Raw genomic sequence first — 26,624 nt, forward strand, 5'->3', positions numbered from 1 at the left:
TGGAAACTGAATATCCAAGGGTACTCAATATTCTCAATATTTAGGAAGGACAGGCAAAAAGGAAAAGGAGTTAGTTAAGGATGAAATCAGTGCAATAGTGAGATAGGATATTAGCTCAGAAAATCTAGATGTAGAATCAGTCTGGGTGGAGCAAAGAAGCAACAAGAGGTGGAAAACATTAGTGGGGGTTGTCTATGAGCCTCCAAACAGTAGTGATAAAGTAAGGGATAGCATTAAACAAAAAATTAGAGATGCATGTAACAAGGGTGCTACAGTAATCATGGGTAACTTTAATCTACATATAACCTGGGCAAACCAAATTAACCATAATACTGTGGCAGATGAATTCCTGGAGTGTATACAAGATGGTTTTTTGGACCAGTATGTCAAGGAACCGACTAGGGAACAGGCTATCCTGGATTTGGTATTGTGCAATGAGAAGGGGTTAATTAATAATCTTATTGTGCGGGATCCTTTAGGGAACAGTGACCATGACATGATAGAATTCTTCATTAGGATGGAAAGTGAAGTAGTCTGATCTGAAACTATGGTCCTAAATGTAAACAAGGGAAACTATGAAAGGATGAGGTGTGAGTTGGCTTAGATAGATTGGGGAACTTCATTAAAAGACATGATAGTGGATAGGCAATGGCTAATATATAAGGAACGAATGTATGCATTGCAACAGTTATACATTACTTTCTGGTGCAAAAACACAATAGGAAAAATGGCCCAACCATGGCTAACAAAAGAAATTGAGGATAGCATTAAATCTAAAGAGGAGGCATATAAAGATGCTAGGAAAAGTAGCAAGAAGATTGGAGGGTAGCAAATGGAACCCCACTATTTAAAAAAGGAGGGAGGGAGAAAACAGCAAATTACAGACCAGTTAGCCTAACATTAGTAGTAGAGAAAATGCTGGAATCTATTATAAAGGATGTGATAACAGGACACTTCGAAAATATCAACGGGATTAGACAAAGTCAACATGGATTTATGAAAGTGAAATCATGTTTGACAAACCTACTGGAGTATTTTTGAGGATATAACTAGCAGAATAGATAAGGGAGAACCAGTGAATATGGTATATTTGGATTCTCAGAAAGCTTTTGATAAAGTCCCACATAAGAGGCTAGTGTGCAAAATTAAAGCACATGGGATTGGCGATAATGTATTGGCATGGATTGAGAATTGGTTAGCAGACAGGAAACAGGGAGTAGGAATAAATGGGTCTTTTTCAGAGTGGCAGCCAGTGACCAGTGGGGTATCGCAGGGATCGGTGCTTGGGTGCCAGCTATTCACAATATATATCAATGATTTATTTGGATAAGGGAATAAAATGTAATATCTCCAAGTTTACTAATGACACAAAACTTGGTGGGAATGTGAACGGTGAGGAGGATGTTAAAAAGCTTCAAGGTGATTTAGACAGGTCGAGTAAGTGGACATATACTTGGCAGATGCAATGTAACGTAGATAAATGTGAAGTTATCCACTTCGGTAGGAAAATCAGAATGGCAGAGTATTATTTAAATGATGATAGATTGGGAAATGTTGATTTACAAAGGGGCCTGGGTGTCCTTGTACACTAGTCACTGAAAGCAAGCATGCAGGTGCAACAAACAGTTATGAAGGCAAATGTTATGTTGGCCTTCATTGCGAGGGGACTTGAGTACAGGAGCAAGGATGTCTTACTGGAGCTGTACAGGGCCTTAGTGAGACCACACCTGGAGTATTGTATGCAGTTTTGGTCTCCTTACCTAAGAAATAATATACTTGCACAGAGTGAGTGCCGCAATGGTTCACCAGGCTGATTCCTGGGATAGCAGAATCATATGAAGAGAGATTGGATCAAATAGGCCGGTATTCACTGGAGTTTAGAAGAATGAGGGGGGATCTCGTTGAAATGTATAAAATTCTGACAAGGATGGACAGACTGGATGCAAGAATGATGTTTCCTCTGGCTGGGGGGGTCTAGAACAAGGGATTACAGTCTCAGGATACGGGGTAGGCCATTTAGGACTGAGATGAGGATAAACTTCTTCACTCAGAGGTTGGTGAACCTGTGAAATTCTCTACTGCAGAAGGCTGTGGAGGCCAAGTCACTGTATATATTAAAGGAGGAAATAGACAGATTTCTGGAGTCTAAAGACATATGGGAAAAGAGCGGGAGTATGGCATTGTGATAGAGGATCAGGCATGGCCATATTGAATGGTGGAGCATGTGCAAATGATCTACTCCTGCTCCTATTCTCTGTTTCTATTTTTCATTCATGGCATGTGGGTGTCACTAGCAAGGCCAACATTTATTGCCCATCCCTAATTGCCCTTGGAAAGGTAGTGGTGAGCCATCTTCTTGAACCCCTGCAGTCCATGTGATGTAGGGAGGGAAGGAACTATTAGGGAGGAAGTTCCAGGGTTTTGACTCATCGACAGTGAAGAAATGGCTGTACAGTTCCAAGTCAGGATGGCATGTGACATGGTGGACAACTTGCAGTTGGTGGTGTTCCCATGTGTCTGCGGATCTTTTTATTCTAGGTGTTAATGGTTGCTGATTTGGAAGGTGCTGTCAAAGGAGGCTTGACAAGTTGTTGCAGTGCATCTTGTATTTGACACACACTGTAGCCACTGTGTACCTGAAGCGGAAGGAGTTAATGTTTAATGTGTGGATGGGGTGCCAGTGATGCGGGTTACTTTGTCCTGGATGTTGGTGGGCTTCTTGAGTGGTGTTGGAGCTTTTATGCACAAAGACTCTAATAGGCATGTATGGAAATGTTTTGCATTTATTCTTTTAAAGCTAACCAAACACCTCTTCCCTTCACCACCCCCCCCGGCGGCATTCCATAGGGATCGTTCCCTCCGGGACACCCTGGTCCACTCCTCCATCACCCCCTACTCCTCAACCCCCACCTATGGCACCTCCCCATGCCCACGCAGAAGATGCAACACCTGCCCCTTCACTTCCTCTCTCCTCACCGTCCAAGGGCCCAAACACTCCTTTCAAGTGAAGCAGCATTTCACTTGCATTTCCCCTAACTTAGTCTACTGCATTCGTTGCTCCCAATGCGGTCTCCTCTACATTGGAGAGACCAAATGCAAACATCTGCGGTCTGTCCGCAAGAAAGACCCAAACCTCCCTGTCGCTTGCCATTTTAACACTCCACCCTGCTCTCTTGCCCACATGTCTGTCCTTGGCTTGCTGCATTGTTCCAGTGAAGCCCAACGCAAACTGGAGGAACAGCACCTCATCTTCCGACTAGGCACTTTACAGCCTTCCGGACTGAATATTGAATTCAACAACTTTAGATCTTGAACTCCCTCCTCCATCCCCACCCCCATTCCGTTTCTTCCCCCTCCCTTTTGTTTTTTCCAATAATTTATATAGATTTTTCTTTTCCCACCTATTTCCATTATTTTTAAATCTATACCTGTAATGCCCTGTCAGTCTTTCCACCCCACCCCCACTAGAGCTGTACCTTGAGTGTCCTGCCATCCATTCTTAATTAGCACATTCTCTTAGATAATATCACCACCTTCAACACCTCTTTGTTCCTTTATCTGTGACATCTTTTGATTATCTGCTCCTATCACCGCTTGCTTGTCCCTATAACCACCCCCCCCAACTTCTCTCCCACCACCCCCCCTCCCCCCCCCCCCCCCCACAACCTTAAACCAGCTTATATTTCACCCCTCTCCTATTTTTACTTAGTTCTGTTGAAGGGTCATGAGGACTCGAAACGTCAACTCTTTTCTTCTCCGCCGATGCTGCCAGACCTGCTGAGTTTTTCCAGGTAATTCTGTTTTTGTGCAGGAATTGACTGTTGTACCCCATTCTAACTAGAAAATAATTTTGTATATTTTCCTAAAAGTAATTTTCAACAATTTAAATTTGTGTTACTCAAAGGTGATGGATTGACACTGCGTTTTAAAATGCTCATTTTTTTTGTGGTGAAACCGAGTTTCTATTGTATTAATCAAACTCTACCAAGTTGTCATTCTTTAAAATATCAAGGAATATCTTTTAAAGTAAAACTTAGCCTGATTGCGCCGACTCATGGCATTCAGTAATGTGTAAATAAGTCTGAGCGGAAACTCGAGGGTTAAAATACTTTACTAAACAGGCGCAATTTGGGCCAGAAACACCGATGGTGCCCAGAAGACTTCTACTCCTATACGTTTCTACTGTAAAGAAATAGGGTAACATAAAACAAACAAAACAATATATTAGGGCTTTAATTTACCTTTCTGGGATGATCACTTCATTTCCATTGGGCAAAGAGAAACCAGCCGCCTCTTTCCCTACTATTGTTGCAAAATACACAATACGTCTCATGAAGGGATTTTGTAATCGAACCTGCATTAAAATAATAAAAGTTAGCCTTATTTTTGATAGAGCGACATTCGGCGCTCATTTAAACTAAATGTTTAATATTAAATGTTTGCATAGAACTTTCAACTAATGTAGCTTATCAAATGTTCTCTTTTCAGTGGAGAATGGAATTAAATTGCAAGCTCGTTCAGAGCTGACACAAAAACAATGGGTTGAATGACAGCTTGCTATGTTGCAAAATCCTACTCTATAAAACAGCAAAATATGTCAGATTTAAAACGCAAGTTTAAGATTATGACTTTAGAAACAAACTGAATAAAGTTCTTATATTAATTGTCCCACAAGTAAAAGGATTGAAAAGTGATGAATTGTCCAGAGGGTGGAAGATCGTTATTATCATTGCTCAGAAGAGTGATAAGAAGTCTGCTTAAAACTCCCTTAAGGAAACATATAATTTGAACCACATTATTATTTCAGAGGTTGACCCAAATGCACAAACTCAAGGATAGACAAAGGAAGGTGCATAGACATTAAAATTTGATTACTTTTCACAGAGAATGGTAAACATGTGAAATCAAACACCCTGGAAGGCAGTGGATACAAACATTATGGAAACATTTAAGAGTAAATTGAACTGATGCTTGAAAGAATGCATGGTTAAGAAGTATCAGGTTTTTTTTATGAATAGTCCAGATGGACTGGATAGTCTTTTCTAATTCCTGATGTTCGAATGTAGTCTTTCCATGGATAGAAAAAAAAGGGATACAATAGGACAGCGCTGTCTGCCAATGCAAACTGGAGGCAAGAGACAATCCCTGCACCAAAACATGTAGGCTCGAGGCACACTTGATACTTTTCTGTTCTAGGAATTCAAAACTATTAAACCTTCTCAAGCTTTGTTCTTACAAACTATCCACTCTTTAAATCCAGTGGTGGATTTAGAGTTAATGGAGTCCTGTGTGCAGCTTCATTCCACACACCCTGCCACCCCCACACCCCCCACCCCCCTGGGACAAGGTAAAAAAGATCACATACAGAATTAGCGGACATTAATAAGCATTTCAAAACAAGGATTGGAAAATGAAACTAAATAAGTCAATACTCAATATTGAACACGAAATGGAACACTGAAAGTTATGTTTCCTAAGATACACAGCTCTTTATATTCCTGGCATTGAACTGTTTTAAAAAGAAAATCATTTCATTTTCAATAGGAAATGTGCACATGATTTATTTCCTATGTTTGTTATTCAGCTGAGCCATCTTGGCCACATCCGATTATTTTCCTGGCGAGTATTATGAATACACCTGTGTTAGAAAATAGAGATAGTTTAAGTAAGTTATATTTGTATTTGTCGGTGTTAGGAATGAGTTTCAGCTCTAAAGTTTAAGTTTGATTTGTATTTCTGTATCTGTGTGTTAAGAGAGGTCAAATGGAGTTTTAGTTTCACTTTAAAAGGCTGTTTGCATTGGTAACGAGGAGTTTACAATTGCTATAAGGTAAAGGTAAATACACAAGAGTAAAAAAACAGTGCTGTTGCCTAGCAAAAGGGGGCCAGATAGGCAGGTTCCTCTGACAGACATACACACAGAAGAAGAAAGACAGCAGTTTGTTTTGGAAGCTGTTGGAGTTCAGCTGGTTTTGGAGTTGCTGCCAGAAGAGACTGGAGCACAGATAGAAATCCCAAGCTACGGAGAAACCCCAAAAATCCAAGGGAATAGAAGAGGGGAAAGTCCAAAGGAGACCTTGTAGTCAGAGGAAGGACAGGAACCAGGTCCTGTTAAGTGAAGTTAAGAGTGGGGGGCAGAGAAAAAGGCTCCAAGCTTTAGATTTAAAGTGAGAACAACTTGCAAGAAGCAAAAAGGTTCAAAGAGACAACTGAAGATCTATAATTCTTGGCTATGGGCATGTGAAGCATTGGTGTACTGTTAAAGCTGAGTTGGTGAGAGAGAGTGTGAGGAAGACAGTTTGAATGCATGTGATGACCCAGGGTAGAGGAGCGTCAGAAGGAGAGTTCAAAAACCTGGAGGTGAACCCTTGTGGAAGGTGTCTAAGAGAAAACGTCAGTTTGGGAGAAGATTCCAAGGCGAGGTTTTGGAGAGTGGAGATTGGAAATCCTCATGTGAAGGACGGAATTCAGAGACTGGTTGACTTGTGGTGTGACAAGCTTCTGGAGGGGCAAAGTTGAGGAGAGATCCATAGCATATGGTTGAGGTGACATCTGTTACTTGGTTTCAGAGTGTGGGGTGTCTGACCACAGGGTGCCATAGGTGTACATGGACTGTATATTTACTGTGAACATTGAAGTATAAGATAGCTTTTATAACTTGTGTTATCCTTGCAAATCTGTATACATCTATAAAGGTATGGTTGTGGGTGAAGGAGTATCGTAATTTAGTTAATTGTTTCTTGTTGAATAAATGTTTTATTCTTTTGTTAAAAGTTCGTCAGCTGACTCCTGTGACTCTGTTCAGTAGCTACTCTCCACGTATCTACACAAACAAATGAAAGTTAGGATCCATCAAGCTGGATTCCATTCTGAGAATTAGGCTTGGCCAGGGGTACAGAGAAAGAAACACCTGTTTCCATTGAATGCAGTGTAAATAATACAAAAGTACATAAAATAGTCAAATAAATTTGGTGTTCAAATATTAAGAATTCAAGCTCTCACAGTTTTACAATTCCACCTGAACATTCCATGTGCTACTGCATGCCTTGCCAAGTTTAGTGAAAACTCCTAGATCATTGGTAAAAAGGTTGTTCAGGTAAAATTTCACCCTCACGAAGACAATCCATGTTCAAATCATGTTTCCCTTTCAGAATGCACCGAGTCCGTTTCACATCAGCATACAGCAGCCAAAAGTCTCCCTGATATGCTTCAGTCAAGTAATCCAAACTTGGCTTTAGATTGAACTTGTCACTTCCACAGAATTCTAGGCAATTCGCCATCATTGCACAGGCGCATACTCCCCAGTTGTGGAACAGCCCAGGTACACCATACCCCAAATGTGGAACTTCCTGAGTTTACTTGGAGCATTAAAGCATTGAACACACTCAAGGGATATTATAGTTATTATGCAAATTAATATTTTAAATGCAGGTAAGTACAATAAATTGCATTTTTGCTACTAGCTTGTAGAAGATATGCAAAACACTTGATATTTCTACAAACTTTCCCAAATCTCAAATTATCAGCACGTCATATTCAGCCTTCACCAACTTCGCTCCTCTTTTGCGGCTGCTCCAACTCTCTCCGACACACTCACATCTGATATTGTTCTTCCTTAAATTATGTGCAGGGCTACAACAGAAGCCAAGCCGCAGTGCAGGCAAATAAATAAAAGATAAATCAACTATTTGTTCAACCTTCATAATGCATTTCATGCATCGCCACCGTTGCAGTCTCGTGACCTGGAATACCATCCCTCAGTGACTTTTGTTTTCCCTCGCTCATTCTAATTGAGATATCATAAATTTTAACGGCAAAAATGCAACAGAGGGGCATTATCACAAGGTGAAATGAGCTATTTCTGAATTATATTAATAATGTGTAATCATTTATTTTTACCCAGTTATCATATACTACATAGCGTATATGTATATATATCCGATTCGCAGGCTGATCTGCTTGGTAAAACAAGTTCACGCCCTTTATGAGACATACATATGTATTAAACATGGAAAAAAAAATCATCAGTAAACTCCTGTAAAACAATGTTTCAACATGCAGTTGCAGAAAATTAATGTTCTCACGAGGTCAGTTTGTAACATTTAACTTCTCCCCAAAGTTAGCGAATTAGATATTGCATGTAAGGAAAAACGGTTCTTGATTTACCAAAGCTCTGAAAGCAACAGAGCTGACCCCGAAGAACAACAACGCATAGCAAAGCCAACAAAAAACTGCAAGGAAAATATACGAATTAACCTGATAATGTCATTAAACCTGAAACAGTAGCATTCTGTTTGAGCGTCATATCCATGCCCAATGCTCCACAAGTAAACTGCACTCTCCTGCGTTGAGAGTAATTTATGAACAATCTTGGCAAATCAAACTGTCCTGCTCATCTCACCACCACCAGGCAATGCATGTGCATAACACATCCTGACCCGTTCAGCAGCTTGTTAGAACAGCACAGATTTGGCTTAACCACACCTGTATTACACAGGGAAGATAAGTGTCTTTCTACACAGAGTAGAAGCAAATTCAAGTGACTGCTCAATACTCTTTTGCAATCATCCCTGTTCTGTTCAGTAGATTCTACGTTTATTAAATACCGCGAGTGCTTGAATTCATTCAAGGTCCTGCATTTGGGGCCGCCTGCCACAGCATGGTTTGTTTCATGGTAAATCCGCCACTGTTTAAACCCCACATTGGTGTCACCAAATCATCTCTGGATTGAGATACCCTGAGAGATTTGATCATGTGACATTTGGTCACATGGCATTTGATGATGTGGTACTGCTCGTGATGCTTAATCCGTGACATTCGATCATATGATATTTGCCCACTGTTTGTAAATGTTACTCCATTTACCTTTGTTGAGTGCTTGAATTACACAAAGTCCTAAATAAAATATATGACTATTTGTTTTGTAGTGAGATTAATAACGTGTTTTATAAATCAAAGAGAGAACACAAAGGAATAGAAAGACTTAAGAATAAGTGATGTTTAAACAAAAACTACTTCTCAGATGTTTGCACAATATCAACCACAATGAGAAACACTAAAGGTGGGAATTTTGCTACCAAGACAGACAGCTTGAGTCGGGAAATTTTGATATAAAGGGCCCAATTACATGCAATTTTCAGTCCGGGGAGGTGGAGCCAGGATAGAGTCTGGAAGCAGACTGGAGGCGCCAACAGAAGTGGGCAAATGCCAAAGTGGGCTGACGAGAAGGCCGGCCTCATTTCTCTGAGACTTAGTCCCAGAAGTTGTCAGGCCCTCGAGCCCTCATGCCCCCCTCCATGCCACCTCATATCCCGTACCCTGACACCTTCATAGCCACTCACCCAGGATGCATTATGGCAGATATCAGAGGCCATGTGGAGATGAAAATCTTCTTATAATCGAATAGAACTCAAAAACACTTGAAGGAGAAAAAAAAAACTCATTCATGAAACCCATTCAAAGGCCGGGATTTTCCAAACCTGCCGGTGTCAAGCGTGTTCGGTGGCATGAGCGGACAAGATGGCATGATCAGTTTCACGATTGTCCGCTCAGCCCACCAATGGCGGGCCGTATTTCCCGCCATCAGGCATTGGTAATACATCAGCATATCATTATTAGGCCAGCCTGCCAGAATTATTCCCCCACCCCACCCCCGCTGGATCGTCTGTACACGCTGGCGGGAAAGCACGCCAACGTGTTTCACAACAGCACATAAGAGGCATGCACTTGGTGGGCTGCATTTTGAGGGGAACTCGGAGGCGAGTACAAAGTAACGTTGCGCAGCGCTCACCAGGGTCGCCTGTTGAACTTCAAACTTGAGGGGCATTAGAGGGGATGGTTAGAGGGGATGGTGGTGAAGGGCAGCCCTGACATTGAGGCAACTTGCGGGAGGTGGTTAAGGGCAGCCCTGCCGTTGAGGTGACTTGTTGGGAGGGGGGTAACAAGGGCTGCCTTGCAGTTGAGGTGACTTGTGGGGTGGGGGTGGGTTAAGGGCAGCCCTGCTGTTGAATATAGCACACAAGCATTTGGGGTGGGTGGGTAGGGTGGGTGAGGGAAGTGGCCACGCATTAGGGAAACCTGTATATGGTGACCATTCCTCTGCAGCTGAGATGGTTCAGACACAGCCACATTGATATGATTAGAGTCGGGCTTCTAGCTTATTTGCCCACTTAAACAATGCAGAGGCATCAAAGTGCCACCAAGTGCTCCAAAGCCTTTCACCCCAGCACTCGCCGCCCCCCCACCCCAGCCCCCGCCAAACACCCCCCACCCTCCACTGGCACAGACTGCAAAGTCATGAGCATTTTAGTGGACTGCAGAATAGTTGGACGACTGCACATGTTGTACAATCTCCTCACTAAAGCTGGTAATGTAACAGTCACCGCTGGAGGTGCTCATAGACCATTGCAATGTCAGCATCCGAGCTTGGACCAGTCTCCCCCATGGTTCAAGCTAACATTGCAGCTTTGCAGTGTGGGCTAGAAGAATGCCTGCGCCTGAGCTGAGAGCACAGCATGCAGCCCAATGGGCAGAGCTGCTGCCAATTGATCAGGTGGAGGGGTGGTGGTGGCGGTGGGGTTTCAGGCAGCCATGCAAAGTACTATTCTCTGGCCATCCAAGTCATGGCCAGTGTTCTCCGGGAAGCACTGAGGGGCCTTCACACTTAACCAGGACAGGTTCTTAGTACACCCTTGCTAACCCACGTGTCTCTCTTTTTCATCCTGCAGGAGGAGTACATCAGGATCATGGAACCTGGTGAACTAGCTGTATGCCTGATGGCCTACAGAGAGTGAAGACGATGGAGGAGAGAGGGACTGAGGCTCCTGGCTGCGCTGAGGCCAGAGCAGTATTCTCAAGAAGAAGGGGTGGCTGGGGCTCCTGCACAGGCTGCTGAAGAGCCACAGCGAGCCATCACTGGTTGGCTGCTAGCGACACCCAGGGTCTATAGACGCCGCTTTTCATTCCTGCAGATGACCAAGAACCAGTGTCACCAAGGACTGCGCATATCTAGGGAACTGGTCAGTCAAATCTGCCAGATACTGCAGGATTTGGTGCCAAGGGGACATGGACGGCATCCACTGCCAGTGGCTGTGAAAGTGACTGCGCTGCTCAATTTCTACGTCAGTGGCTCCTTTCAGGGCTCCACAAGTGACGTCTGTGGGATCTCACAAGCCTCCACCCACAAATGCGTCCACGAGGTCACAGATGCCATCTTTGCGAGGGCTCACAACTTTGTGCATTTTGCCCAGGACCAGGGCAGCCAAGATGCAAGAGCAATTGGATTTGCCCAGATCTCCGGTTTCCCACAGGTGCAGGATGCGCTCGACTGCACTCACGTGGCGCTCAGATCTCCATTGCAACACGTGGAGAACTACATCAACCGCAGGGATTCCACTTGCTGAATGTGCAGTTGGTGCGCGACCACCAGAACCGCATCCTGCAGGCGTGTGCACAGTTTCCAGGAAGTGTGCACGGCTCCTAGATCCTCAGTCAGTCACAGATCCCTGAAGTCTTCCAAGGTCCACAGAAGCTGCAGGGATGGCTCCTCGGGGACGAGGGCTACCCGCAGAGGCCGTGGCTGATGACACCCGCGCGGCGGCCAAAGACTGCAGCAGAGCAACGGGATAATGAGACTCATGCTGCAGCTCGCAACTTGGTAGAGCAGACCATCAGGATGCTGAAGACGAGGTTCTGGTGCCTGGACCGGTCTGGTGGAGCCCTGCAATACATACCGCAGAGGGTGTCATGCATCGTCGTTGTCTGCTGCGCCCTTTACAACCTGGCCCTGCAACGGGACGATGAGTTGGCTGAGGAGGAGATGGAGGAGCTGGGGGTCTCCTTCGATGAGGAGGACACTGACGGGTATGAGGGTGAGGAGGTCCTTGAAAGTGATGATGACGAGGATGAGGCCCTCGCACTGGCTAGATGAGGCCAGCGCACTCCAGAGGCCCTCATAGCTGCTAGATTTGTGGAGGATGATGACGACATGCAGTGAAGAGACCCCATAGATCCTCACATTGCATCTATGAACGTTTGATTCCAGTCTGGCTTATGGCAGTGCGAATACCCTCTGTGAGAATGCTCCTGTCATGGAGACGGAGTGGAGGCCCTAATAGTCATTCGAATGCAGGAGGATGATGACGACATGCAGTGAGGACACCCCATAGATCTTCACATAGCCTCTGAGAACATCTGACTCCTGTCTGTCCGAGGGCAGCTCACTTGCACTCTATGATTAGGTTCGTATCATAGAGATGCAGCCATGAAACTTTAACTATACCTGATCCTTTGTGCGCCTTCAGCACCTGAGCCCTTCAGGAGCACACCGTCACTGGTCACAGATGCTGAAGAGATGGGGGCCAGCCCCACCTTAAAGGTACTGAGAGCACAGAGAGAGAATAAGAGAACTATGTGGCGCTTGCTCACTACATTCTGGCAGCAATCACAAGCACCACCGAGGTTCAGGCATCAGTAATGTGTCCAAGGAGTGTGAGGCCGGACCATCACTTTGGTCTGAAGGCTGCACAGAGCACAGGAAAGAGGCCCTGGACTGAGACCTGCCTTTATCTTGTGCAGAAAGGTTTCACATCTGAGTGACAAGAACATTGCTCATCAGAACAAAGAGCCATAGGCAGGGAGACATTCTTGGGAGTTTATTGACAATAGTGAACAGTATGTACAAGTGATTAACACCCGTGCCTAGGCTGTGCAACTAATTCTTGTTAACTTTACTAACCCTGCCACTATGTCTTGGTGCTCCCCGGACATCCACAGTGGAGAAGGAGGCAGCCTGCTGATTGCAATAACCTGTCTGTGATGAGCTTGTGGGCATCCTCTGGGTGGCTACTTTTGGGGTCCTGTTGTGTGGTTGTGGCACCCTCCTCGGCCTGTGGAGCTGCAGCTGCTGAGGTCACAGGAAGTGGGAATTCAGATGGGCCAGATGCTCCCGGAGTCACCTGGATGGATGGCCTGGAGTATGCACCTGCTGATCTTCCTCCCTATGGTACCCAAGGGCCCCAAGCTGACTCGTTGAGGAGAAGGGGTAGCTGGAGTGAGATCAAGCTGCCCGGCACCCCTCTCACGTACTCACTTTTGGAGGCCAACTATGGCATCAGCGATGGACTTGGGCCCATCCATTGGGCAGGAGCGACATCCTGGCCCAAAGGTCTCCATGGCGGCCGCCATTCTACCAGTGTTGGCCTCGGTGCGTTGGCATGCCAATACTATCACCTCAGAGTGAAGGCAGATGGACTCCTCCATTGCGCCTTGCAATCTGAGGAGTGCAGTAGCCATCCCTCCTTGATGTTCTCGAGCTTGCCTCTGCAACTCAAGCAACTGTGACATGACCGAATCCAGAGGCTCATCATCTGACTCGGACTCAGCAAATTTGTGGCCTCCAGCAGTCCTTCGAGTCCCGGACACCAGATAAGTTCATGCCAATACCTTCTGTGGATCAAACAATGCCATGTGCTCACCAGATTGTGATCCCGAGGCTACTCTAAAGTACGTCCCATTGAGGTGTGTGTCTCTGAGCTGGTGGAGGGTGTGGGTGAGAGCCATGACAGGACTTCAAGGAGGGTGCCTCCAGATGCCTCTTCAGATGGTACTTCAGGGCTTGATTGTAGGCCCTGTGTCATGGAATCCGTCGGCTGTTTCCCAGATGCACTTGCGGAAGCAAGGGGAGATAATTAGCGTATGGCAGTGGCTTGTTAAACAGGACACATCACTCACAGCATGGTTGTCTGATGGATGTTGCACTGCTGAACCCTCACTTGTTAGAGCACCGTCGACCTCACCATTAGCACAGGACCAGTCCAGGTTGTTGCCGGCCAGCTGGATGGTTCTGCTTTTAAAGTCCATGAGGACCTTGATTTCAGGCATTCCTCCACCGGTCTGTGACCTCTCTTGTTGTTGTCTGCCCGCTTGTCCTGCATGAATAGAGATGGAGAAAGTGTAAGCAGGAAGCCTGCCAGGACAGATGATAAGTATGCCTGGCATGTGTGGGAGCTGAGTGATCCCATGGATGGGATGAGGACAATGACAGTGAGTGTGAGAAAGTGAATGGTGATGCCCCTTGAACTGGCAATGAGTGAGGGTCTTGTGGATGTGTGATGGGTTTGTGGGTGTGTGAGTTGAAAATGATGAGAAGAGTGACTTACACAAGTGGAACGAAGGAGATTATTCATCCTTTTGTGGCACTGGGTGGTTGTCCTCTTTTGAAGGACCACCGCTGCCATCGTCTCCCAAGCCTAGTTGGTCATGCCACTGACCATCCTGCAGCCAGAGCGGGGGTCCACGGCATCCAAAATGCATTCCAGTGATGCGTCGCTGTCACGGTCTAGAAGCACTGAGATGTGGCATGTGGTTGGACTTTAAACATGGCACCCGGTGTGCTGAAGCAGCGAAGTGATGGCGGGCGGGCTAATGACAGCCTGCCTGCCATGGGAACTGTGTGTTTCCCAGGAATGCATAAATAATGTGACAGGTTTGGAATGACACAGCGTGAAAACCCACCATCATGGCCAGCGGGTAAATGTCATTTTACCTGCCCGCTACTGCACTTAGTGTAAATCTGGTACCATTCCGCCCAAAGGTTTTAAATCCTCTCAACTGGTCAATTTGTTAAAAAAAAAAATTTTCTTCAGTAACCACATCAAAGACACCTAATCCTTTAGTAGCCTCTTTAAACTACCAATCATAATGTAAACTCAGCTCTCCCAGCTAAGAGAAATGCTCTGGTGCTTTTAAAACTCAGCCAAACATTCATAATGATTTCAGATGTAATAACAGCCATTGGGAACTGTCAACAGTAAACTCTATTGAAACTGCAGCTATTGTTTTCTCTAAGCTACACCAGATGGCCTATCAAAGCAGTTCAATGGCCAGCGTTTTTTTCTTAATTCTGACAGCTGCAGCCTTGGATTTTTTCATGCTTAAAGGGCTGGAGATTTAAATAACTTCAGATCTTTACACTTAAACAGAACTTATTCGCCCTCCAAGACCATTACACCTACTCCATAAATTTGTGATCCCTCACTGCGGGTCAAGGCACTTGGAACAGTGAAATTTGGTTCTGTTTGAACTCAGCATTAATTTCAAATGGCCCTGCTGAGTTCATGTTTCCCATCTGTGAGATTCACGCCCTCCCCTTTGCCCCCTGCTGGCAAAAATTGGATCTGCCAGAAAGGGGGTGGGAATTCCGTATCCAGGTACTGCCCACAATTTTTAAAGGTCTCTAGAGTCCCGAAGGGCTAGATTTTCATGGAGGAGGTGGGAAGGTTAACTCAGGAAACTGCCTGACCCAGCAGGTCCAACTCCCTTAAAAAGGCCCTCACCTGTCATATTTTCATGTTGGGAAGGCAGGGGCGGAATGGAATCATCCCCTGCCTCAGTTCATCTGCTGCTAAAGCCCTCATCCATGCCTTTGTTATTTCTAGATTTAACTATTCTTACACACTTCTGGCCACCCTCACATGTTCTACCCTCAGTATACCTGACTTCATCCAACTCTGCTACCCATATCCTAACTCACATCAAGGTTCATTCACTGACCTACATTGGCTCCTAGTTAAGTAAAGCCTCAATTTTAAAATTCTCATTGTTGTTTTCAAATCCCTCCATAGCCATACCCCTCCCTCTCTCCGTAATCTCATCTATCCCTACAATTCCCCTATATATCTGTCCTGTTATGATCTCAAGGGAGACCAGTAAGCTTTAAAAACAAACTTGAACTCCCTGTTACTGAAAGAATTTCACATTTCAAACAAAAACCTTTACTGGACGAGAGGTAAACAAGGTGAGTACTACTAACTTAACACTATATATATTCCGTAAACACTTAGATCTTAAACTCAAAAGTTTCAACAGTCCACTTCCCGTTGAATTTTTATTTGCACCCAAGAGCCTCCCTATACTTTACAACATCTTGAGGGTTCCTTCACTTCACCTGGACCAAGGTGTGCAACAGCTCTCAGGGATTTGCTTTGATTCTCCTTAGTGTTCCTGCCATTCTCCGAGGTATGATATTTCTTGGGGTCCTTCCATAGAATCTGACTAGGTGACTCTCCAACTCTCCTTAGGCAGCCCATGATTGTGGATACCCAGTTCAAACATGAGCCTCACTGCTTTCTTGCTCAGTAACTTCAAAATTAGAAAACATTCTTTGCTTTCTGATCAGGCTGACAAATCCCCAGGTCTAGATGGACTTCAGTCTAAGGTCATGCACTACTTTGAATTTGCCAAAATTCCCTAGATTCGGGGAAGGTTCCATTAGATTGGAAAATAGCAAATGTAACTCTTATTCAAAAACGAAGGGAGACAAAGCAGGAAACTATAGGCCAGTTAGCCTAACATCTGTCACAGGGAAAATGTTAGAAGCTATTATTAAAGATGTTATAGCAGGGCACTTCAAAAATTCAAGGCAATCAGGCAGAGTCAACATGGTTTTGTAAAAGGGAAATCATGTTTAACCAATTTATTGGAGTTCTTTGAAAGAGTCACATGTGCTGTGGATAAAGAGGAACCAGTGGATGTACTGAACCTGGACTTCCAGAAGGCTTTGATGAAGTGCCACATCAAAGGTATTGCAGAAAATAAAAGTTCATGGTGTTAAGGGAGTAACACATTTGCATGGATAGAAGATTGGCTAGCTAACAGGAAGCAGAGTTTGGCATAAATGGATCTTTGGTTGACAGGATGTGACGAGTGGTGTGCCACAGGGATCAGTGCTGGGGACTGAACTTTTTACAATTTATATAAATGACTTGAATGAAGGGACTGAGGGAATGGTTGCTACATTTGTTGATGACACAAAGATAGGTAGAATAGTAAACTGTGAAGAGGGCATAAGGTGGCTAAAAAGTGACATTGATAGGTTAAGCAAGTGGGTAAAGATCTGGCAAATTGAGTATAATGTGGCAAATGTGAAATTGTTCATTTTGGCAGGAAGAATAAAAAAGAAGTTTATTATCTAAATGGTAAGAGATTGTAGAGCTCTGAGATCCAGAGGGATCTGGGTGTCTTAGTGCATAAATCGCAAAGGGCTATTATGCAGGTACAGAAAGTAATTAGGAAAGCTAATGGAATGTTATCATTTATTGTGAGAGAATTGATTACAAAAGTAGGGAGGTTATGCTTCAGTTGTACAGGGCATTGGTGAGACCACATCTGGAGTATTGTGTACAGTGCTGGTTTCTTTATTTAATGAAAGATATAAATACATTAGAAGCAGTTCAGAGAAGGTTTACTAGACTAATACCAAGAATGGGTGGGTTGTCTTATGAAGGAAGGTTGGACAGGTTAGGCTTGTGTCCACTAGAATTTAGAAGAGTAAGAGGCAACTTGATTGAAACCTTCAAGATCCTGAGGGGCTTTGATAGGGTGGATGTGGAGAGGATGTTTCCTCTTGTGGGAGAATCTCGAACTAGGGATCACTGTTTAAAAATAAGGGGTCGCTCATTTAAGACAGAGATGAGGACAAATTTTTTCTCTCAGAGGATGATGAGTCTTTGGAACTCTCTTCCTCAAAATGCAGTGGAAGCAGAGTCTTTGAATATTTTTAAGTCAGAGCTGGATAGGTTCTTGATTAACAAGGAGGTGAAAGGTTATGAGGGGTAGGCAGGAGTGTGGGGTTGAGTTTACAACCAGATCAACCATGATCTCATTGAATGGTGGAGCAGATTTGAGGGGCCAAGTGCCCTACTCCTGCTCCTAACTCATATGTAGACCTTTGATACTGGTCTACAGTTCCTGGCAGATCTCTCCCTCTGTTTGTCTCAAAGCTGTTCCCAGGCTCCCAAACTCCAACTGACTGCTTCTAAGAAATCACCCAGATAAACGCAAAACAAAAAGAAAACTACCACCACGGCACTGTGGCATCCCTGATCTGCCCCAGATAGAGATTCAAACTCGTATCTCACAACCCCAAAGCTTCCCATTGTTCTGTTAACCATATGAATAATTTAAACCTCTTATGAAGGCAACTGTAGACATCTCATCTCCACCAAGAAACTCAGAAAGGGGCTTCCCATTGTTTAATGTTTTCCCACTTCTATTTAAAAATGTCAATACTCAAGCTAAAAGTTATATTCCTAAAACATATGAATCATGAAATTAGACATGTTTGCAACAATACCCCTTTAATTATGGCTTCTTGAGCATCCCCAATTTTAACTGCTTCACCATTGGCGGTTGTGTCTTCAGCTGCTGAGGCCCTAAGTTCTTGAATTCCCTCTCAAAGCTTCTCTGCCTTTCTACCTCTCTTTAAGATGTTCCTTAAAATCTACCTCTTTTACCAAGCTTCTGGTCAACAGCCCTAATATCCCCTTATGTGGCTCCGTGAAGCACTTTGGGATGTTTTGTTACATCAAAGGTGCTATATAAATACAAGTTATTGTTGTCTTGTCATCGTCTCCCACAAAAAGCAGAAGAGTTGGGAACCCCAGCCGCACCTGCTCACTTGATGATATCAAGCCATACTAAAATAGAGAGGAATAAGAATACTGCGAAACAACGCATAGAAAACATACGTATAAATTGCTATAATTTGAAAGGAGCCTTATTTCACCTACCTGTTTCACAACTGTAGCATGCAGGGCACCAGTGAACTCAACAACCATCTTAGGACGATAGTTAGGAAGTCTTTCATACAAGTAAACACACAGCATAAGCATTGTAATAGGATTTGGATCGGAGATGTCAGTAGCCTGTGCAATTAACAAAAAGGTAATTATATTTTAAAATATTAAAAATTAATATTCTACCACTGTTATTGTTAGTCATCTGCATGATTGTAAAATTGTACGATTGATTTTAAAATTCTCATCCTTGTTTGCAAATTCTTTCATGGTCTTGCCTCCCCCTATCTCTGTAATCTCCTCCAACCCCATAAACCTCCAAGATATCTGTGCTCCTCTAATTCTGGCCTCTTGTGCATTCCCAATTATAACTGCTTCACTATGGGTGGCCGTGCCTTCAGTTGCCTCAGGCCCCAAGCTCTGGAATTCCCTCCCTATACCTCTTCGCCTTTCTATCTCGCTTTTCTCCTTTAAGATACTTCTCAAAACTTACCTCGGTGACCAAGCTTTTGTCATCTGACCTAGCATCTCCTTATGTGACTCGGTGTCATACTTCTTTTTATAATGCTCCTGTGATGCCTTAAAGGCACTATATAAATATAAAGCTGTTATATGAAAAATTACAATTTTGATTATCATATTTAAACATTTGCAATATAACTATGGTGAAACTAGGGCTATTTTCATCAGAACAGTGAAATCTTTGGTCTCTTTACCAAGTATATTCTAAATTAATGTAGAGCTTCAATACCATAAATTGGAAAAACAACTGCTTCTACATTATTGGAGAAAATTCTGAAGGAGAGAATCTATCTCCACTTGGAGAGGCAAGGTTTGATCAGAGATAGTCAGCATGGCTTAAAGAAGAGAATAAATATTCATAAAATTTGAACGTAAGAGCTCAGAAGAAGAGTCATACGGACTTAAAACACTAAATCTGTCTTTCTCTCCACAGATGCTGTTAGACCTGCTGAGTTTTTCCAACATTTTCTGTTTTTGTTTCAGATTTCCAGCATCCGCAGTATTTTGCTTTTATATTATTGCAGGTGGTGGTGTTCCAATGACCCTGTTGCTCTTGTCCTTCTAAGCATAAAGCATCCAAATTTGGAAGGTGCTGTCAAAGGAGCCTTGGCAAATGTCTGCAATGCACCTTGTAAATGCTATACACTGCATCCACAGTCCATTGGTGTTGGAGGGAGTGAAAGGTGTTGGATGGAGTGCCAAGCAAGCAGGCTGCTTTGTTCTGGATGGAGTTTATCAAGTGTTGTTGGAGCTGCACTCATCCAGTCAAGTGGAAAATATTCCACCACATTCCCAACTTATGTTTTGTAGATGGCAGAAAGGCTTGAGAGAGTCAGGAGGTGAGTCATTCACCACAGAATGTCCAACCTCTGGCCCATTCTTGTAGCAACATTATATATGTTCCTGGTCCAGTTGCCGGTTAGTTTCTGGTCAATGCTGACTCCCTGGGATGGTGATAGTAGAAAATTCAGTGATGGCAAAGTCATTGAATGTCAGGGTCGGTGGTTAGACTCGCTCTAGTTGGAGATGGTCATGGCCTAGCAATTGTTAGGTGTGAATGTTACTTGCCACTTATCGGGTCAAGCCTCAATGTTGTCTTGCTGCATTCTGGCTTCATTATCTGAGGCGTTGTGAGTGGTATTGAACATGGTATAATCATCAGCTTTGACCTTATGATAGAAAGAAGCATTAATACAACAGCTAAAGGTGAGTGCTCAAAGGACATTACACTAAGGAACTACTGCAGTGATGTCCTGGGACTGAAATGAATAGCCTCCAACATCCACAACCATCTTTCTTGGTGCTTGGTATGACTCCAACAGGGTAGAGAGTTATTACCCCTGATTTGAATTGACTCCAATTTTACTAGGGCTCCTTGATGTCAAAAGTAGTCACTTTCACCTCTCCTCTGGTTTTTCTTGCTTTTTGTGGATAGGACTTACCTGGCAGTCCTCCACTTGCAAATGTCAGTGTTGTCGTTGTACTGGAGCAGGTTGGCTAGAGGCGCAACTCTGGAGTACAAGTCTTCAGCATTGCAGATGGGATGTTGTCAGGGCCTATATTATTTGTTGTAGCCAGAGGGCTCAGGCATTTCCTGATATTGCGTGGAATTAATCGAATTGACTGAGGAGTAGAATATGTAAAGCTGGGGGCCTCGGGAAGATATTGAAGTGGATCAGCCACTCAGTATTCCCGACTGAAAATTGTTACAAATGCTTCAGGCTTGTCTTTCGCAATGATGTGCTGGATTCCACCATCATGGAGGAGGGGAGTGTTCATGAAGCCTACTCCTCTGGTTTAAATGTTCTCTTGCCATTCATGACTGGGTGTGACAGAACTGCAGAGTTTTGGTCTAATCTGTTAGTTGTAGGATTGCTTAGGTCTATACCATGCTGCTCCACTGTTTAGTATGCATTTAAGTTCCATGAAGTAGCTTCTACAGGTAGACCACATATTTAGGCACTCTGGGTGTTGCTCCTGAAATGTCCTCCTGTTGTCCTTTGATCCGAGGTTGATCCCCTTGGCTTGATGGTAATGGTAGAGCGAGGGATATGCCAGGTTACAGATAGTGGTTTAATACAATTTTGCTGCTTCTGATGGCCCAAAGGACCTCCTGGATCCCCAGTTTTGCCCAGTGGTAGGGTCACATTTCACCCAGTGTTAGGGCCACACAACACAGTTGAGGATGTGCTCAGTGTGAAGATTAGACTTGATCTCCACAAGGACTGTGCATGGTTAATCCTACTAACACTGTCATGGACAGATGCATTTGCAACAGGTACACTGGCGCGGATGAGGTCAAGTAGGGTTTCCCTTGTGCTGGTTCTCTCAACATCTGCCGCACATCCAGTCTGGCAGATATATCCTTCAAGAGTCGACCAGCTCAATCAATAGTGGTATTACCAAACCACTCTTGGTGATGGACTTTGAGGTCCCCCACCCAAGGAGTACTGATTCATCAGCTGAGTAGGTGGTAATCAGCAGAAGATTTCATTGCCAATGTTTGACCTGATACCATGAGACTTCATGGGTCCCTGAGTCAATGTTGAGGGGCGGAATCGTCCAACCACGCGCACACCTCTCAGTGCTTCCAGCTCACAATTGCTGCATAGGAGACATGGCTCCAAAAGGCAAAAAAGACTGCAGCCCCCAGGTTTAATGACACATCTCTCGAGAGCCTTTTGGACACAGTGGAGGCCCGCTGTGATGCCCTCTAGGCCTGCTCTGGCCACAGGATGAGCAGCAACATCACCAATCCAGCTTGGGAAGCGATGGCCGTGGTGATCAGCACCAATGCCCTGCAAAAGAGGACAAGGCGCCCAGTGCCACAAGAGGATGAATGATCTCCTCCGTTCTGTCAGGGTAAGTCACTCTTCTCATCACTCTCAACTCACACACTCACAAACCCATTCACAGGGCCCTCACTCACTGCCGGTTCAAGGGACATCACCATTCACTCTCTCACACACACCTTCATTGTCCTCACCCAGTCCATGGGACGACTCACTACCCACACACCACAGGCATACTTATCATCTAGGCTGGCAGGCGGCCTGCTTACACTCTCTCCATCTCTGTTCATGCAGGACAAGCTGGTACACATCAAGAGGAAGAGGTCACAGGCTAGCGGAGGAATTTCTGAAATCAAGGTCCTCGTGGACTTTGAAAACAGAGCCACCCAGCTGGCTGGCCACAATCTGGACCATTCCTGTGTTGACGGTTAGGTCAGCAGTGCTCTACCAAGGTGAGGAACCAGCAGTGCAACATCCATCAGACAACTATGCCATGAATGATGTGTCCTGTTTCACAGGCCACTGCCATGCACTAATTATCTCTCCTTGCTTGCGCAGGCATATCTGGGAAACAGCCGGAGTCCATGACCCAGGGCCTCCAATCAAGCCCCAAAAAAACCTCTGAAGAGGAATCTGAAGACACCCTCCTTGAAGTCCCATCATAGTACTCACCCACACCTTCCACCAGTGCAGAGACAAACACCTCCATGGGACCTAGCTTTAGAGTCACCTCGTGATCACAATCTGGTGAGTACATTGCACCTTCTGATCCACAGAAGGTGGCGGCAGGGACTTCCCAGATTGCCAGCACTCGGAGGACTGCTGGTGGCCAGGGATTTGCTGATTCCGAGTCAGGTGACGAGCCTCTGTATTCAGTCATGTCGCAGTTGCTGCAGCTGCAAAGGGAAGCCCGTGAACATCTTTAAGGGATGTCTATTGCACTCTTCAGATTGCATGGCACGATGGAGGAGTCCATCCGCCTTCAGGCTGAGGTGATAGCACCGGCATGCCAATGCACCGAGGTCACCACTGGCAGGAAGGCAACCGCCATGGAGACCTTGGTCCAGGACGTCTCTCCTGCACTGCTGCACAAGCTGAACTATATCGCTGATGCCAGTGTGTATGCAAGAGGGATGCAGGGCTGCTCAATCTCACTCCGGCTACTCCTTCTCCTCAAGGAGTCAGCCTGGTGGCCCTTGGGCACCCATAGGGAGGAGGATCAGCAAGTGCACACCCCGGGGCCATCCAGCCAGGTGAATCCGGGTGTCCGGTCCATCCGAATTCCCTCTTTCTGTGACCCCAGCAGCTCCAGTTCCACAGATCGAGGAGGGTGCCACTGCCACACTGCAGGACCCTGAAAGCAGGTTGGAACCCTCAGGTCTTGGCACTCCAGAGGACGCCTGCAAAGGTCATCACAGGCAGGGCGTAGCAGTCAGCAGGCTGCCTCTGCCTCCGCTGTGGATGTCCAGCAAGCACCAAAACGTAGCGGCAAGGTTAAGAAGAATTAATTGCACAGCCTGGGCATGGACATCACTTGTACATACTGTTCACTATTGTCAATAAGCTATGGCTCCTTGTTCTGATGAGCAGTGTTCATGTCACTCAGATGTGAAACCTTTCTGCACAAGATAAAGGCAGGTATCTCAGTCCAGGGCCTCTTCTCTGTGCTTCGTGCAGCCTTCATGCCAAAGTGATGGTCCAGCCTCGCGCTCTCTGGACACATTAGTGATGCCTGCACCTCAATGGTGCTTGTCATTGCTGCCAGAATGTCGTGGGCAGGCATCACAGAGTTCCATCATTCTGCGTGTGTGCTCTCAGCACCTTTTAAGGTGGGGCTGGCCCCCATTGCATCAGCATCTGTGACCAGTGATGCTGTGCTCCTGAAGGGGTCAGGTGCTGACGGCAGACAAAGAATCAGGTGCTTTTAAAATTTCATGGCTACGTCTCCAAATGACATGACCCTGATCACAGAGTGCAAGCAATCTGCCCTCGGCCAGACAGAAGTCAAGACATGCTCAGAAACTATGTGAAGGTTTATGGAGTGTCCTCACTGCATGTCGTCATCATCCTCCTGCAATCGAGTGACTATTAGGGCCTTCACCGTGTCTCCATGACAGGAGCACTCAGAGGATATATGCACTGCCAGACTGGAGTCAAATGTTTATAGATGAAATGAGAAGATCTATGGTGTCTCCTCACTGCACATCGTCATCAGCCTCCACAAATCTAGCAGCTATGAGGGCCTCCCGAGCACACCCATCTCGTCTGGCCAGTGCAAGGGCCTAATTGCTGTCATCTCGCCTTCAAGGACCTCCTCGCCCTCATCCCCGTCGACATCCTTCTCATTGGAGGAGACCTCCAACTCCTCGTCAGCCAGTTCCTCTCTCCATTGCCAGGTTGTAAAGGGCACAGCAGGCGACAAGGATGCGTAACACCCTCTGTAAACTATATTGCAGGGCTCCACCAGACTGATGGTTTGCTGCACCAAGTTGCGAGTTGCAGCATAAGCCTGGTTATACCTCCTCTGTGCTGCAGTCTGAGGCCGCCACACGGATGTCATCAGCCACGTCCTCTGTGGATAGCCCTTGTATCCGAAGCGCCATCCCTGCAGCCTCTGTGGACCTTGGAAGATATCAGGGATCCGTGACCAACTGAGAGTGTAGTAGTCGTGGACCCTCCCTAGAAACCATGTGCAGACCTGCAGGATACATTTCTGGTGGTCGCACACATTCAGCGAATGGAATCCCTTGCGGTTGACATAGTTGACCGCTTGTTGCAATGGAGATCTGAGTGCCACGTGAGCGCACTCGATGGCACCCTGCACCAGTGGGAAACCCAGATCTGGGCAAATCCAATTGCTCTTGCATCCTGGCTCTCCTGGTCCTGGGTGAAATGCACAAAGTTGTGTGCCCTTGCGAAGATGGCATCCGTGACCTCATGGATGCATTTGTAGGTGGAGGCTTGCGATATCCCATAGAGGTCATGTGAGGAGCCCCGAAAGGAGCCATTGGCATAAAAATAGAGCACCACGGTCACTTTCACGTCCACTGGCAGTGGATATCCTCCATGTCCCTGTAGCGCCAGATCCTACAGCAGCTGGCAGATGTGACCAACCAGTTCCCGAGACATACGCAGTCTTCGGCATCACTGGTTCTCGGTCATCTGCAGGGTTGAAAGGCAGCGTCTATAGACCCTGGGTCCAGCTAGCCACTGACAAGCGATAGCTCTTTCGTGACTCTTCGGTGGCGTGTGTGGGAGCCCCAGCCGCCCCATCTTCCTGAGGGTGCTGCTCCTCCCTCTGTGCAGCCAGGCAATTCAGTCGCTCTCTTCTCCATTGTCTTTGCTCTCCATACGCTACAAGGCATACAGCTAGTTCACTAGGCTCCATGATCCTGATGTACTCCTCCTGCAGGGTGAAAGAGGGAGACGCATTGTTAGCTTGAGTGTTCTAAGAACCTCTCTTAGCTAAGTCTGAAGGCCCTTTAACGCATCCGGAGAATACTGGCCACCACTTAGAGTCCAGAGTTTAGTGAGCTACGTGGCTGCCCGAAATACCACCCTCCTCCGTCCCACTGCACCTGACTGATTGGGGCAGCTTTGCCCACTGGACTGCAGGCTGTGCTCTTAGCTCAGGCGCAATAATTCTCCTAACTCGCACTGCAAGGCTGTGCTGTTAGCCTGAACAATGGGGAAGACTGGTCCAAACCAGGATGATGGCTTTGCAAGGGGCTGTGAGTGCCTCCAGCAATGACTGCTCCATGACCAAGGAGATTGGACAATGTGCCCAGTCATCCAACTGTTCTTCAGTCCAATCAAACGCTCATTAGTTTGCAGTCTCTGCCCAAGGGGTGAAAAACTCTGGAGCACTTGGTGGTGCTTTCATGCCTCTACGTTGCTTGCATGCGCAATTAAGTTAGAGACCCGACTCCACGCATGTCAATGTGATGCGTCTGAACTGTCTCAGCTGCGGAGGAATATATACAAGGTTTCCCTAATGCATGACTGCTTCTCTCCCCACAACCCCACATGTGCTTGTGCACTACCTTCAACCGCAGGGCAGCCCTTGCCCACCAACCCCGCACCGCCCCCCCCCCTTCCCCAGCCGAAGTCACCTCAACCTTAAGTCCAACGGGCAACCCTCGCGAGCACTGCACAAGGTTACTGTGCACTCACTTCTGAGTTCTCCTCAAAGTGCAGCCTGCCAAGTGCACGCCTTATATATGCTATTGTGAAACACGTTGGCATGGGCAGACGATCCAGTGTGGGGGGATGGTTTCGGCAGCCTGGCCTTATAATGACATGCAGGTATATTACAATGAGGTTCCCGATGTCCGACGGCGGGAAACGCGGCCTGCCATTGACGGGCTGAGCAGACGATCGCAAATTGGTTTCACGATGTCATGAAACCGATTTTTGGCCTTCTAGCCATATTGTCCCCTCACACCACCAAACACACCCAACGCCAGCGGGCACAGAAAGTTCCGCCCGAGGACTCCCAGGGCCACTCCCTCCTGACTGCATATCACTATGCCACCCCCTCTAATGAATCTCACCGTTGGACAGAACATAGATAGAGATGTTGATGCAGGTGTCTGGGACATTGGCTGAAAGGTATGATTCTAAGAGTATGGCTGTGTCTGGCTGTTGTTTGGCAACTTTGTGAGACAGCGCTCCCAGATGTTAGTGAGGATACTTTGCAGGGTTGATTGGGCTCTCTGTTCTAGCAGTTGATGCC

The 26,624-nt window shown here is 45.8% G+C and overlaps 1 protein-coding gene across 1 annotated transcript in view; it reads right to left on the bottom strand.

Moving 5' to 3' along the window:
- Positions 1–26,624, bottom strand: part of LOC144691873 (cilia- and flagella-associated protein 47-like) — a 647,761-nt gene that overhangs the window by 440,270 nt on the left and 180,867 nt on the right. Inside the window, exons 33-34 of the mRNA XM_078560450.1 lie at positions 18,570–18,704; positions 4,242–4,354 (exon numbers count right to left, since the gene is read on the bottom strand). Of these exons, the coding sequence (XP_078416576.1) occupies positions 4,242–4,354; positions 18,570–18,704 (248 nt within the window). The remainder of the gene's footprint in view (positions 1–4,241; positions 4,355–18,569; positions 18,705–26,624) is intronic.

This window comes from Cetorhinus maximus, chromosome 16, assembly GCF_964194155.1.
Source record: "Cetorhinus maximus chromosome 16, sCetMax3.hap1.1, whole genome shotgun sequence".
Lineage (NCBI taxonomy): Eukaryota > Metazoa > Chordata > Chondrichthyes > Lamniformes > Cetorhinidae > Cetorhinus > Cetorhinus maximus.